A 15,348-nucleotide genomic window follows, 5' to 3' on the forward strand; every position below is an offset into this window, starting at 1 on the left:
GGGAACAGTGCTGGGAGCAGATTTTTTCATTTAAAGGTTGTAGTACAAGCATTTGTAATGACCCTGGTAACAGTTCTCTGGTGCACTTCTGGATCCAGCAAGTTAAAGTCCCCCGCAGGAGTTGCATGACAGAGATGTCCAGAGCTGCTATGAAGTTTTCCCAGTTAGCATTTTCTATTTTAATTCTGTTTAGTGTGAGTTTGGGATTCAATGGTTACTGTTGGATTCTAGACATTTGGAAGTTTATGGCCCAGTGGTCCGAAGTGGTCCAGAGATGTAGCCAGCCTTCTCTGCTGCCAGGGGGGATATCAATATTTGATTCCCAGAGAGTGGATGAAAATGTTGGCAAATTGTGTGGCCTATTTAATACGATAAGCTGTAAATTGGAGATAAACTGTTCCAATCACTGCCCATTGCGGGTGCCACTATGGTCATCAGACCCCCACAAACCAAGCAGGAGAATGGCAGTTTACAACTGCCCCAACGATAATTTTTTCATTGGGAAAGAGGGCCACTATGTTTTTCAGATAGTTTATTGTTATAGAATATCCTCTCCAAGTCTGTTATACTGTATATAGAAACCACATAACAGGTTCCAAGGGAACCTATGACATGCAGGCATACTTCCCAGGATATGCAGAGACTTGATATTTTGGTGGTGGTGAGTTCTGGGTTCCTGACTACAATTGCCACCCAGGAAGTTTCATTATCTGCTTGGATTATCTTGTATGCAAGTGGGTAACCCTGCACCTGCTTGGCATGGATATAAGGTTCTTGAAGGATCATGATGTTGATATTTTCCTCATTTATAATTACTTTTAGCTGGTCTGGAACTACCTTAGCCCGCTGCACATTAAGTTTGATGAATTTGCTCTGTTGGGTGTTGAACTGTTTAAGGCATAGGCCCATAATCGGTTCTACTTTGTTGTGCTCGCTTTGCACTTAGATAAACTGGACAACTGTTGTCTCTTATTGAGTGATTATGAGGAAGTTTTGCGCAGTTTTCAGTTTGCGCACACAGGCTCGCTGGTTTTGTTGGGGCAGTCCTTATAGTGATGTCCCTTCTGGGCACAGTGCCCACAGGTTGACTCAGCCTGAGTGCAGATGTGTGTGGTGTGGCCAAACCTGCAGCAGTTGAAACACTTTGGGACAGCCACGTGTTCTTTAAAATGATGATTGCCCTAGTCTATATATATATTCTATCTTGATTTTTTATTGTATTCCAAGCTGGGGGGGGGGTTAACTCCACCATCCAGTTGACATTATTATCAGACTAGACTTTTTATGAAATTTTGGCTTAATAAGCTCTTCTGGGGCCGAGTCAGGGTGAGATGCTTGAAGATCTGCTGCTTAGGATCTGGTCGTTGTGTAGATTCTCCTTTGCATATGTGTGATGGCTAGTTGTACCGGGATTGAAGTAAAGAGAGATGCTACATCAAATGAGGCCATTACATGGTCATCTGAAACGGATAAATAACAGTAGTATAGTTCCTCGGTGATTTGCATAGGTGTGGAGTCCTTGCTGACTTCAAATATGACTACTGAGAGGCTTTTTTTTCTTCAATTGTTCTGCAGTAAGGCCGAGTGTCGAGATGGCAGGATCTTTTATGTTTCAGTTTCGATCAGTACCCCAAAATTTCGAGTTTTCCTGATCGATTTAATTCTTATAGTTTTAAAGTGCTTCAGTTTATTGACAACTGTATTCTTGTCTTCCTTGCTAGACTTAATTTCTTGGTTGTCAATAGGTTTTACAATAACTATATTTGGGGTTTTTAATAATATTTTTCTTTTGGTTGTCTGGCCATAGGCCTCATTACTCGGCTTAGTAGTGGTCCTCAGCGCATCTGCGTACGAATGAGGGCACTGTTGCATTTGGTTTCCTTGTACCTCCATATAAGCCTCTAAATTGGTCACAGTCTTTTTGCATTCGATATCCATATTCAGCAATAAGTATTCCATCTTTGACCAGATGGTAATTATCTTTTCTCTCAGGGCTGTAGTTATGTGATTACTGGAGTCAGTCGTAAGCTCCTCCAGTTCTCATTGGAAAGTTTTGACCCTGATGACCCTGATAGGGTCATCAGGGAGTGTTGGATCCAGTACTGTAACATTGTCATAAGGTGTATTTGGGTGCTCTTCAGGGTTGCCCCTGTTTCTTTCAGTCTCAATGTCTTGCTTCCTGCTACTTTCTAGGTTATCAGTTTCGCCTAATCATGACTCCTCGACAGACGAGTCCGCAGGAGTGAGAAAGATTAGGTCGCTTGTTGTGTTGTTTCTCTCTGCGTTGTTTTTATCCAGACTTGGTACACTGATTTTGCACCGACTGCAGACGTATCTAGCTCAAGCTGTATCACTAATCTTTGGAATCAATCTTCCAGAACAGCACTCCCCCCCAGGATTCTTTTGCAGGGGCCATTACAAATCAGAAAAATTTTAATATTTTTTTTGCAGCAATCGCAAGTTTGTTTGGTTGCACGACCAGGCATAATAATTGTTAAATAGGGGGAACTTGGTAATGAGTATGGGCTCGGCACACCCAGGGTCCTCAGCTGGATATCATCATTCTTCTCTTTCTTGGTGATTCCCTTTTGACTCTCTTTCTCTCAGGGTAACTCAGGAATTTTTTTTTTAGCTGGTGCAGCATAAGCCTCAGATTTCCTTGCACCATATAGCTAATAATAATAATAATAATAATAATGAACAGATGTTTAAATAGCATTTCCGTCGTGGCAGAAGGCGTCTGCAAGTTTTTTTTCTTTTTTTCTTTTATATAATTACTGAAAGTTCTGTATAGTTTCTAAAGTTCCTTATTTCTAAAGTGTTCAACTGCTAGGCAATAGCAGTTGAACACTTGACTGAACACAGTCTGCTGACGAGGCTACTAGTGACGGTCGTGTTCAAAGCCGCTAAGTGGATTTTTCTTATTTATTGATTTGAAATTATTGTTTTTCTAAAACTTTTGATTTAAATTTAGTAGTATAACATTATTTTGTGATTTTTTGATTAATTTGGTGTATTTATTCTTTACTCGGCCTTGTAAAAGTATCGGTAAGGGTTTCCACGTGTTCGTAACTACCGTTCGTAACTACCGCTACCATTAGTAACTTTCCCGCCATTGTGATACCGTACTAGATATACCGTAGGTTATATACCATACTAGATAGCGTTAGTTGAACTTCATTAGCAGTTAAACTGTACGTTTAAATAAATACATATAACGATTTAGATTACAAACGTAATATAATTAATAACATAACATAATTAATTAATAAATTAATAGAATCATGGCTCAGACCAGAGCAGCAAAGCAAAAGGCTCAAGCTAATGGAAGTGCTGTGGCTCAGAGCAGAACTGAGGGGGGCAGTTGTCCTCTGACTGACAGCCTTATAAAATGCACTGTTTGCTTGATGTTTGCAGAGCAATCGGGTACGGGACATGATACTGCCAAGGGGGATGTTTTTGTGTGTGCGCGATGCAAGGAGTGTATCGATATCAGGCAACAACTCGGCGTTCTTGTGGGCCTATATGAGAGCTTGAAGGACAGGGTGGATGCCCTCGAAGAAACTAAATTGAGGGGCCCCATCAAGCTCTCAGCTGCCCACATCAACGCCAGAGCTTGCACTTGGGCATCGCGTGACACAGAGACAACCCCTAAGGCAGAATGCGCTGGTCCCGAAGGAACTAGTAGTTGTTGGTGACTCTATTGTCAGGGAAACGGGGAACATGCTTTGTAAAAAAGATAGGTGGAACAGGACCAGGGTATGTCTGCCAGGGGCAAAGGTTGATGACGTTGTAGAGCGAATATCATCTTTTAAGGGCACAAAAGGTGATATAGTTGTACACGTTGGCACTAATAATATTAAGAGTAGGAGACCGGCAGAATTACTTAACAAGTACAGGTCACTGTTGAACAAAAGCCGAGAATTAGGGTTGAATTTGAAAGTGTCTGCAATACTGCCCAGACACGATAGGAGGGAGTATATGATGAGAGCCTTGTCGATCAATTTGGCCCTGGAAAGATTGTGCAAGGCTCAAGGGGTAGAATTTTTTTCAGCCTGGACTGTACTTGTTAACAGGAGAGATTGCTTCTACAGGGATGGGATACACTTAAATAGAAAGGGTGCAAGAATATTTGCTGATGCTATCGAGGCAGTGTTAGGTGGGTTGGAAAACTGCTAGCTTGGGGGGAGACAAAGACCAATAGATTGACAGTAGCCACTGGCAGAGGTGAAAGAGATTCTTGCACTGCTTCTATTAGAATGAGCAGAAGCCTGAAAAACAAGATGCATGGTATTTCAGAGACTGCTGGGAGCCATTGCGGTACAAGTAAACACATGGGTTGTGTTAGGGTAGCTAAGAATAGAAACAGGTGCAGGTATACTTGCGTGTACACCAATGCTAGGAGTTTAGTAAATAAATTTGATGAATTTGAGGTATTGCTCAAAACATCAAAGGCAGATATTGTTGGGATATCAGAGACGTGGTTTCACACAGATATAAGGGATGCAGAACTGCAATTTGGGGAGTACAACATCTACAGAAAGGATAGACAGGATAGGAAGGGGGGAGGGGTTATGCTATTAGTTAAGAAACACATAAAAACCAAGGAAGTGAAGCCAGTCGACATCGCTGGACAGTGCAGTGTGGAGTCAGTTTGATGTGACATAAACATTGGGAGATCAAAATTGAGAGTAGGAGTGTGCTATAGGCCTAATGACTCTGTTGAGTATAATAAGGAACTGTACAGGGAAATAGAGTGGGCCAGTAAATCAGAGTGTCTTATAATGGGAGATTTTAATTTCCCAGATATTGACTGGAATTTGGGGGCTGGTTACTCACACACTAGCAGGGCTTTTGTGGATTTATTGGATGATTGTTTTCTACATCAGCATGTTCGGGAGGCAACTAGAGGGAGTAATACTCTTGATTTGATTATCAGCACTGATTCTTCATGCATTAAGAATCTGCAGATAAATGAACCACTAGGTGGCAGTGATCACAGTGTGCTGAAGTGGGATTTACTCAAAGAGGTAACTACCATTAGGGGTAAAGGAAAGGGTTATTGCTTTCGTAAAGGCGACTACGATGGACTGAGACAGTATTTAAATTCTATACAGGGGACCAACTGATGATGTTACCAACAGCAAATTCAAAATGGAAGCATTCAAAGAACGTATCTTGGAAGCTACTAGGCTTTACATACCAACTAAGAAATATTGTTCAAGGTTTAGGCCAAAATGGATGTCAGATGAACTAATGAGGCATATGGCAGAGAAGAAAAATGCATGGGATACATACAAATTAACACATGACACAGAAGCCTATGATAGATACAAGTTGATATGCAACCAAGTTACAAAGGAGGTTAGGCACAGTGTTGCCATTTTAGCGGTTTTCCCGCTAGATTTAGCGGAATTGCTTCAGGTTTAGCGGATAAAAATATGAAATAGCGGATAGCGGATTTTTTAGCGGGAAGAGTATAAATGTTTAGCATTTTATGTATTTTGGCAATGTAACATTTATATTAAGAAATATTCATTTAAGAAATATTAAATTAATTGTTCGATTAATTATTTAATTAACAATAAAAATATTTCATAATTGAAATAGTAGGGATATCATATTTCATAGTTTTTTTTTTTATAAAGCGAAGAATCGGTTTTATATTATTCTGGATTTCCCTGAGGAGAACCCCAACAATTTTACGTAGTTACGCTCGCGGTCAAACGACCTGATCATTGGGTCATAGTTTTAAATTGTTGAATCAAATCTAAAAATGTGGAAAAAATTCTAATGACGCCTTTTTTTGAAACAGCGAAGGAATGGCATTGGATAATTTTTCTTCGTCGTATTTGTTTGGCTTCCAAGAAATGCGATCCGAATTACCGACATCTCTTTCAACGTTTCTAATAACCACAGAGCAATAAGAGTAATAAGTAATAATTATTTCTAATAACCACAGTGTAATAATATCTTAGTATAGTCAGTCCTCGTATAGCACGATAGTTGTATTCCTAGAAACCCTCGTGCAATGCAAAATCGTGCGTTTAGTAAATCCACCAGCCGACAAAATCAATTCAAATATTTATACAGTGCCATAAACGATGGTGCAGATCCGAAAAAGATAGTTCATTCGTGTCAAACAAGGTGGTTATCCATTGAAGTTGCTATAACAAGAATTTTAGAACAGTATATTGAATTAAAAGCCCATTTTGGAATAACTCGTTTGACTGACAAATGTTATACTGCAGAACTTCTTTATTCAATGTTCAAAGATGAAAGTAATTTAGCATATCTTTTATTTTAAAACCTATCTTATCTGAAGTACAAAGAGTAAACAAATCTTTTGAATCAAATACTGCCGATCCTACATTATTACTACATGATTTAAACATGCTATTGTCGATGATTGCCAATAAAATGTTTTTACCAAATAATGAAAGAAAAATAAATGAATTAATAATGAATAAACTTATCACAACAACAACAGATGAAATGGCAATAAGAGAGAGATGCCGTAATTTCTTGATTGATTTGTATCAACAATTAAAACAACGCCTTCCGGACAACATAAAAGAATTAGAAAAAATGTCATTAATCTCAGTTAACAATATATTAAAGAACCACTGATAAATTTATTACAAAATTTAAAATTGTCTGAAGTAGAAATTGAAAAAATTGAGCAATAGTATATAAACATTACTCTCGTTAAATGGGAAAACATCAACAATACAATGAAGTTTTGGTCAGAAGTTTCGAAATATCGAGATGCAAGCGGTAAAAATCCATTTAAAGAAATTAGCGAATTTGCATTGGGTATTTTAATTTTGCCATTATCCAATGCAGATGTGGAAAGAATATTCAGCAACATAAATCTAGTAAATAACAAAACACGCAACAGAATGAGTGTTGGCACGGTTAATGCAATCTTATCAGTACGATACGGGCTCAAAAGAGTTGAAAAGTGTTGTAAAAATTATGTTTTACCTGAAGAAGTGCTTCGCAAAATAGGCACACAAGAAACATATGATGAGGAGGTATTGAATTTCGAAATTAATTTAGATTTTTAGATATTGATTTTATATTAAAAACAGAAAATAAATAACTATTTATATATACTATTTGTTTGTTTGTTTTTATTCACTACAAAGTACAAACAAATGAAAATTTTAAAAATTTGGCGGGTCAAGTGCTAAAAATAGCGGATTTTGAGTATGTGGCTAGCGGGAAATATTATTAAGAGTTGGCAACACTGGTTAGGCAGGCGAAGGCAGATTACGAGAAATCCTTGGCAAGGGATGCAAAGAAAAACAGCAAAGAGTTCTTTACTTATGTAAACTCTAGAAGGAAGGGGATGGATCAGATTGGTCCACTTGATATTGGTGGGTCAAGTGTTGATGATCCTGCTCAGGTAGCTAACAAACTAAATGAATATTTTTCATCGACATTCACACATGAGGAGTTATTCAGCGAGGGGAATGCCAGAGGTGTATTCAACTCTAGAAGTAAGCTACAGAATCTTGAAATAACTGGGAGTAAAGTGGAGGAGAAACTGTTGAAGATAAACACAAGAAAGGCACCTGGGGTGGATGGGATCTATCCAGTTATATTAAAGGAGGCAGCAACAATAAGTAAGCAAACCCTTAGCCATAATTATGAGAGCTTCCTTGGACTCAGGGGAGGTACCCATAGACTGGAAATGTGCAAATGTGACCCCAATTCACAAAGGAGGATCAAAGGCTGATACAAGTAATTATAGACCTGTGAGCTTAACTTCTGTTCCAGGAAAATTAATGGAGGCACTGGTTAAAGAAGCACTGCAGGATCATTTAGACAAGACTTCAGTTATAGCTCAGACACAGCATGGTTTTGTTAAGGGGAAGTCTTGCCTGACAACTTGACTGGATACTATGATGCAGTCACAAAAGAACTGGATGCAGGGAATAACTTTGATATTATATATTTGGATCTTAGAAAGGCTTTTGATACTGTTGTACATGGAAGACTGCTGCACAAATTGGAGCAGTGTGGCATTGGAGGCAAATTGCTGCTATGGATAAAGGGGTGGTTGAGGGGGAGAAGACAGAGAGTGGTAATCAATGGAAACTGCTCATCGTGGACTGATGTTATCAGTGGAGTCCCTCAGGGCTCAGTGTTGGGTCCATTATTGTTTTCTGTATTTATAAATGATATTGATGATGGTATATCGGGCTTAATGTCCAAGTTTGCAGACGATATAAAGGTTGGCAGGGTTGTCAAGGACACTACTGACACTATGCTGCTGCAACAGGATCTGGAAAGGTTGAGCAGATGGGCTGAGAGGTGGCAAATGAAGTTTAACATTGACAAATGTAAAGTACTACACATGGGAAACAGCAACCCCAGAGCAACGTATCAACTCTGGCACTACACTGACAGTGGTAGAGAATGAAAGGGACTTGGGGGTGGTTGTGCAGGCAGATATGAAGTTCTCTGAGCAGTGCAGACGGGCTGCAAGAGTAGCTCATGGAGTATTGTCAATGATATACAGGAATTTTTCCAGCAGGGATAAGGAGGTGATTATGCCATCGTATAAGGCGATGGTCAGGCCACACCTAGAGTACTGTATACAGGTCTGGAAGCCTCATTTCAAAAGGATGTAGAGCTGCTGGAACGAGTACAGAGAAGGGCAACAAGATTAGTGAATGGAACAAAGGGGTGCTCTTACGAAGAAAGGCTTAAGTTTTGCAAATTACAGTGTCTGGAGACTAGGCACCAGCGAGGTGATCTGATAGAGGTGTATAAAGCCTTGAATGGTTTAAGCATGCTCAATGCTGATGGGATTCTTCCTCTAGCTCAGAAAAATCACCTGAGAGGGCATAAATTCAAATTGAGGAAAGACAGATGTAGGATAGATGTGCGGAAATTTGCCTTTAGCCAGCGGGTGGTTGGTTGGTGGAACAGACTTCCATCCCTTGTGGTGGAGGTTGACAGCCTAAATAAGTTTAAGGCTCAGCTGGACAGGTATTTTGAACGAACAGAGGGGTGAAGTGGAAGTGGGTTTTTTTTTTTTTTTTTTTTTTTGGCTGATGCTGCATAAGCTTGCTTTCTTGCATCAAATGCCTCTACTAATGCTAATAAAATCACTTCTTACTCTATGTGGATGTATTTTGTCAATCAGTTAATTTTAGCATAGCACGACTTTCCTTTCTTTTAAGTACCCAGTGGGTAGTTGTTCTCCACTGCAGAGAGACAACTTAAACAGACTACCTGCAGGTTGAGCTGATTACGGGGAGGTGGTGATCTCTAAGACACTGGTCAGCATGATCTTGTACTGGCTATTATGCGATGAAGGGCTTGGCTGAACAAACAAGATATGCAATTCAAGTTTTTAAATTGAAAATAAAGTTGTTTACCTGATCATTTAGTAGTAACAACTTGCTTCAGGAAAAAGCATGCCAGAAACTGAGTCGATGGGTAACAAAAACCTGACAAGATGCTGAGATGAACCCTTTAAACTATTCATTGAACAGGAGCATAAACATATGCGACTGCACAGAGCACGGACCACTTGTCTGTATGTAGCAGGCGCCTCCTTAGCCAGGTGGGCAGGAGAAGCAGTGTGTAGCACATGCTTTTTGATTAGACCGGGGTTTGAGCCCTTGACCACCAAATATGGAGGATGCAGAAAGGTCAGGGAATGACCACTGCATATCCCTGGAGCAATGTGGCCTTAGTTGCTAATGCTCCTAAAAACCAAATACCAAACAAACAAACATCGGTATGTGGCAACAGAAGGGTGACTGACTGTGCCGCAACCTGCCGGTAATTGAAATGCTGGTGATGGGAGTAATGTGTCACAACACACAGTATATCAAACCCTGCTGAAAATGGGGCTGTGAAGCTGCAGGCCGCTCTAAGTGCCCATGTTAACCACAGCTCACCAGCGACAGCACCTACAATGGGCACGTGAGCATTGAAACTGGGCCTTGAGTGATTGAAAGTTGTCTGGTCTGACGAATTGCATTTCCTGTTGCACCATATGGACGGCTGGGTACGTGTGTGTCATTTACCTGGGGAAGTGATGGGGCCTGGACGCACCATGGGACGAAAACAAGCCAGTTCGCAGCGGTGTCATGCTTTGGGTGATGTTATGCTGGGATACCCTGGGTCCAGTTATCCATGTTCCAGGCACTCTGATGTCTACCACCTACCTAAACATCATTGCTGATCAGGTACACCCTTTCATGGCAACTGTCTTCCCCTCTAGCGGTGCCGTCTTCCGGCAAGATAAAGCGCCATGCCACACCACCCGGATTGTTCGAGACTGGTTTGCAGAACATGAGGAAGACTTCCAAAGTATTGCCTTGGCCTCCAAATTCCCCAGACATCAATCCCATTGAACATCTGTGGTTTGTGTTGGAACAGCAACTCTGATCTGTGGCGTCTCACCCACGGACCTGACAGGCATTAAAGGATCTGCTGGTTACGTGTTGGTACCAGATACCACAAGACACATTTAAAAATCTTGTAGTGTCCATGCCTCGCCGGGTACGAGTTGTTTTGGCTGCACACGAAGGACTAACATCATATTAGGTAGGTGGTCATAATGTTTTGCCTCATCGGTGTAACTCATCACATTATCAGCCAGAATTTTTTTTTTCTTTTTTTTTTTTTCAAGGTGATAATGGAAGGTTAACAACTGTAAAATTAGTCCATTGTGCTAACATGATTTCAAGTTTTTTCACTGGTGAACCAAGTACTAGGTTTTCTCAAGTTAATTAGGTCAGTTGGTTTCAACCAAGGTTCCGATATGTCAGTATTCTATGCTGTGTCATGGGCAATGTGTGGAAGATTATAATCCCTGCTCGGAGACAGAAATCACCTCAAGGATATCATCTTCAAAATATAAATGGCATGCTATGCACTTTATGATGTCATAATTTTTTTAATTTGGCAAATACTAATTCTTTATTTAATTATTGAGTTTTTAAAATCATTTGTATTGCTGTATCACCCTGTACATCCATCAAAACCACTAGTGTCCAAAAACAATTATGCTGCTGTAGTACTAATCATAGTTCTTAGTTGACTTTGTATTTGCATACAGGGACAAAAAGTGAAATGAAATTAAGTACTACACCTGTATCTGTTGTTTAAAATGTAAAAACTCATGTAAGTTTATTTTTTTCATTTACAGATTCCTAATTTTGCTAGCAGTTTTTGCTAGGCGATGGAATAGTATGGAGGAAAACCATGTCTGCCTTGTTGTTTTGGGTGACATTGGTCGTAGCCCACGAATGAGTTACCATGCTCTTTCTTTGTCAAAACATGGATTTTCTGTAGATTTTGTTGCTTATGGAGGTTGGATTTTGAAATTTTTATATATTAAAATGAACATTAGCTGAATTTTGAAAATATGATATACTGATGAATGCATAAATAGTAATGTTGCTTAATAAAGATTTTCTGATAATATATTAATGAGAGAAAATCAAAAGTAATGTACCCAATTTTTTTATTACCAGTACAAGTGATTCACATTGAAATGTTAATACTGTTGCTAAAGTCACATCCCTAAACTACTTTTTGATATAGTCATCATACATATTCATGGAATTGTAATGTTGGTTGATGAAATTGTAAATAAGAAGTCACCTGATAACCTCTTGGACAGCTTCATCCAATGGGAACCAAGACACACAGTGCTACATATGCTATTGAAACAACCATCATAATAGGCACAATCATTGTCAGAAGCTTTAACAGGAAAGAAGGAATTAGCAGAACACTTATACTACACTGGTGTGCAAAACTTAAGGACCAGTCAGGTTTTCACCTGCAGCTTCTCATAGGAGTGGCCTGGATGTGGGAAAAGCATACTAAAGGATCCTCGTGAGGTACAGAAATGATGAAAGAAACAACACAACAACAGAAACAAAACGGTACAGAGGGACTTTATTCAAAAATGGCAACATAGCAGTGGCTGCCATGATACAGATGCATCACTGCCAAAGATGGAACAAAGGGAAGAGGTGGTCCTCAGTAGGAGATATGGCCACCCCCTAATGTCGATGCAGGCTTTGCACCGCCTGTCCATATTTAGAACAATGTTGTTGATAAGTTCTTGCGGTAACACGATCCATTCCTTGGTCAGCGCCATCTTCAGCTGGTGAGCATTTTCTGATGGGTGTGGATGTGCTGCTAGGCATCTCCCCAGAGCGTCCCATATGTGTTCAATGGGATTTAGATCAGCGGGAATGGGTAGGCCAATCCATACGAACAATGCCTCACTTTCCAAAAGTTATATCAACAGCTGCAGTGCGATGGGGTGTGGTGTTATCTTCCATAAACACAAACTCGAGGCCAATGACACCTCGGAACAGACTCACATGGGGAAGGATTACCTCGGTATAATAGCATGCACTGGTTACAGTACCGCTTTCCAGTGTCTGGAGTTGTGTGTCTATCCAAGATAATGCCTCCCCAGACGAGAACACCTCGACTGCCATATCGATACCTTTCAGTGATGTTTGCGGGGTGATACTGTATGCCAGCCTCTTGTCAGATTAGCTGACGCCCAGAATCGCTGCTGAGACTGAATCTACTCTCATCGGTAAAGAGTACCTTACCCCATTGTGCTGCTGTCTAGTCCTTATGTGTGATTCACCACTGTAAATGGTGTCTCCAATGGGCAGGTGTTAAAGGGATACAGGGTACTGGCTGTCGGGCAAACAGTCCACCTTTGTGGAGTCGCCTGGCCACAGTAAACTGCGATATCCTGCGTCCTGTGCAGCTGGTTTGCAATGGATCCTGCTGTCTGGTGTCGGTCCCTCTTGGCCTGTAGGAGTATATAGCAGTCATCATTGGGAGTTGTTTTTCGTGGACGACTACCACTGGTCCTTCGAACAGCTGTACCTGTTATTCTGAAAGCCGACCATGCATGTGAGATGATGCTATAGCAATACCGAACTCTGCAGCCACACTCCTCGCAGTTCGACCTTCCTCAAACTTCCCAATTATTTGACTCCGGGTAAAGTCATCCAGATATTTCTACTGGCCATTTTGTTGTTTTTAGCACTGTATGAAACCGATCAAATGACTGTAACAATCATGCTCATCATTCGGTAATTTGCACATAACTGCTGCTTTTATCTGTTTATGTGAGCCCTCTCATCACGATTCAAATTTCTGCATGTGCGCCAGCTTTCTACTGAATGACCACAGTTATACAGATTGCCACAGATTTTCGTTTGATTTTGTGGCTATAACCGTTAGAAATAGTATTGGTCCTTAAGTTTTGCCCACCAGTGTATATTCACGACATGGGGATTGTGTGTGTGTGTGTGTGTGTGTGTGTGAACAAAAGTGCATTAACATCAAAGAAAAATGTTGTCGGTATTGGGCTTAATGACACAAGGTTTACTGAGGCCAAATTGTGCCTGTTCATTGTTTATTTACAGGCAGCATATAGTTATAGATGTTAAATTAAATGCTCCTGTACAAGCCAATATGTTTTAGATACAATAAAAGTTCATTAATATTTGCTTAATTTCCTAAGAAATTAGATAAATCAGATGATATATTCAACATTGAGAGTTATTGAAAAGTGTTTGACTGGATGGTTTAATATAAGGGACATCAACTAGGAAATGACGGACCTAAGTTGCAACTGACAGGATGAACATTGAAGTGGGTTTTCTCCCAATAATAGGAAGAGGCTGATGATTTAAATTGAGCTCTTATACGACTATTTGCTGTGCTGAGGTATAATTTTAATCCTTCATTTAAACTTAGCTAATATCCAACATTGCCTTTAGTATCATTAATTGTACAGGCTAATTGGACTTCGACAAGTGAACATATGATAATCATTCCCTTTTGTTTGCTTACATGAAACTGTCTCCTTTTCATGAATAGACTGCAGGTCAGTGATATAAAAATAGCAGGCATCACAGAAATCACGAGGATGAATCAGGAGAAGTTGCAACTAAATAATAATTATAAATTTATTTATACTGAAAGTAAGGTACAGTGCAAGGAAGGTGTAGTGATAGCTTTTAGAGCAACCTCGGAAGAAAGTTTAATTGTATGGGAAGCATTATCCAGTAGAGTTATGTGAGTAAAATTTAAGAAAGAGAGTTGAATGATGAAATTTCTTTGTGAATATGAACCGGTAAGGTTTGGAGAGAAAAAAAAGATAAAATAGAAAATTTCTTTTTTAATAACCTAGGACAGAAAAAACATTAGTAGAAACTAATGGCAAAGAGAGAATAGTTATTGGTTGAAGATTTAATTAGCAGGATAGGAAATGACAGTTACACGTTGCTTCGGCTTGTCTTGTATTTCCTATAATCTTAAAATGTATTCTAGAACAATCACAGGCTTTATCTGTCTGCTTGTTGTATCACTTATTTTTGTTTTTTAAACATTCATTTTGCCTGCCTCTAGAAACAATGTTCATGTTTTTCTGTATTTTATATACTGCATTCTACTTTTTCTGCAAATGATGTCCATATTTCCTGTATTTTAGTTTAATTGGAAGGCTGGTAGAAGCATATTTACATCTAGAGAGAGATATTTTATGAAATTTTAGAGAGAACTGTAAACCTAACAATAATGATAAAAGTCTACTAAAATTGTGTGCATTATTAATTACAAAACAGTATTTCAACATACAAATAGGAATAACAAGATCAGTAGCCACATGGACTATGTGCTGGACATTAGCTCCTATAGGCTATCTCAGTTTACAGGTGCCCATGATCACTGCGAGACACAAGAAACTGTATCTTGCATGCCCATGTCTGCGCCACCACTGAACACTGACATGCAGAAATCTGTCACCTGGTCTCATAAATCCAATTTCCAACTCTATCATGCTAATGAGCATATCTGCATTTGGAGAATGCAATAAGGCCATGGCACCTGGAGGCACTGTTGGTGTTCAGCACAATGGTGGCAGTGTTGTGGCTTGGGGACTGTTTTCGTGGCATGCTCTGGATTCTCTAATTGCCATTAATCAACTGCTCGATTGGAATGCCTGCTTTTCTGTCATTGCTGACCATGTACATCCCTTCATGATGACAGTGTATTCAGACAACTCTGGCATCTGTCAACAAGACAATGCACCATGCCATAAAAGGCCTGGTAGGTTGCTAACTGGGTTTCAGGAATATGACAATGAATTCTCCATCCTCCCATGGCCACCCACTCTCAACCCAATTGAACATATTTGGAAACTACTGGTAAAGGACATTCAGTGTTGAAACCATTCACCTGACAATGTGCAGGCACTACATTTATAATTATGACTCATTGTTATAAGAAGTTGCTAGAACACGTTCATGCATGTTAATCGTTAGTGTC

At 39.8% G+C, this 15,348-nt stretch overlaps 1 protein-coding gene across 1 annotated transcript in view; it reads left to right on the forward strand.

Annotated features, from left to right (window-relative positions):
• Positions 1 to 15,348, forward strand: part of Alg1 (ALG1, chitobiosyldiphosphodolichol beta-mannosyltransferase) — a 238,764-nt gene that overhangs the window by 33,681 nt on the left and 189,735 nt on the right. The window contains exon 3 of the mRNA XM_090387354.1: positions 11,180 to 11,343. Within this exon, the coding sequence (XP_090243480.1) occupies positions 11,180 to 11,343 (164 nt within the window). The remainder of the gene's footprint in view (positions 1 to 11,179; positions 11,344 to 15,348) is intronic.

This window comes from Mastigoproctus giganteus, chromosome 13, assembly GCF_048544385.1.
Source record: "Mastigoproctus giganteus isolate SK-2022 chromosome 13, ASM4854438v1, whole genome shotgun sequence".
Lineage (NCBI taxonomy): Eukaryota > Metazoa > Arthropoda > Arachnida > Uropygi > Thelyphonidae > Mastigoproctus > Mastigoproctus giganteus.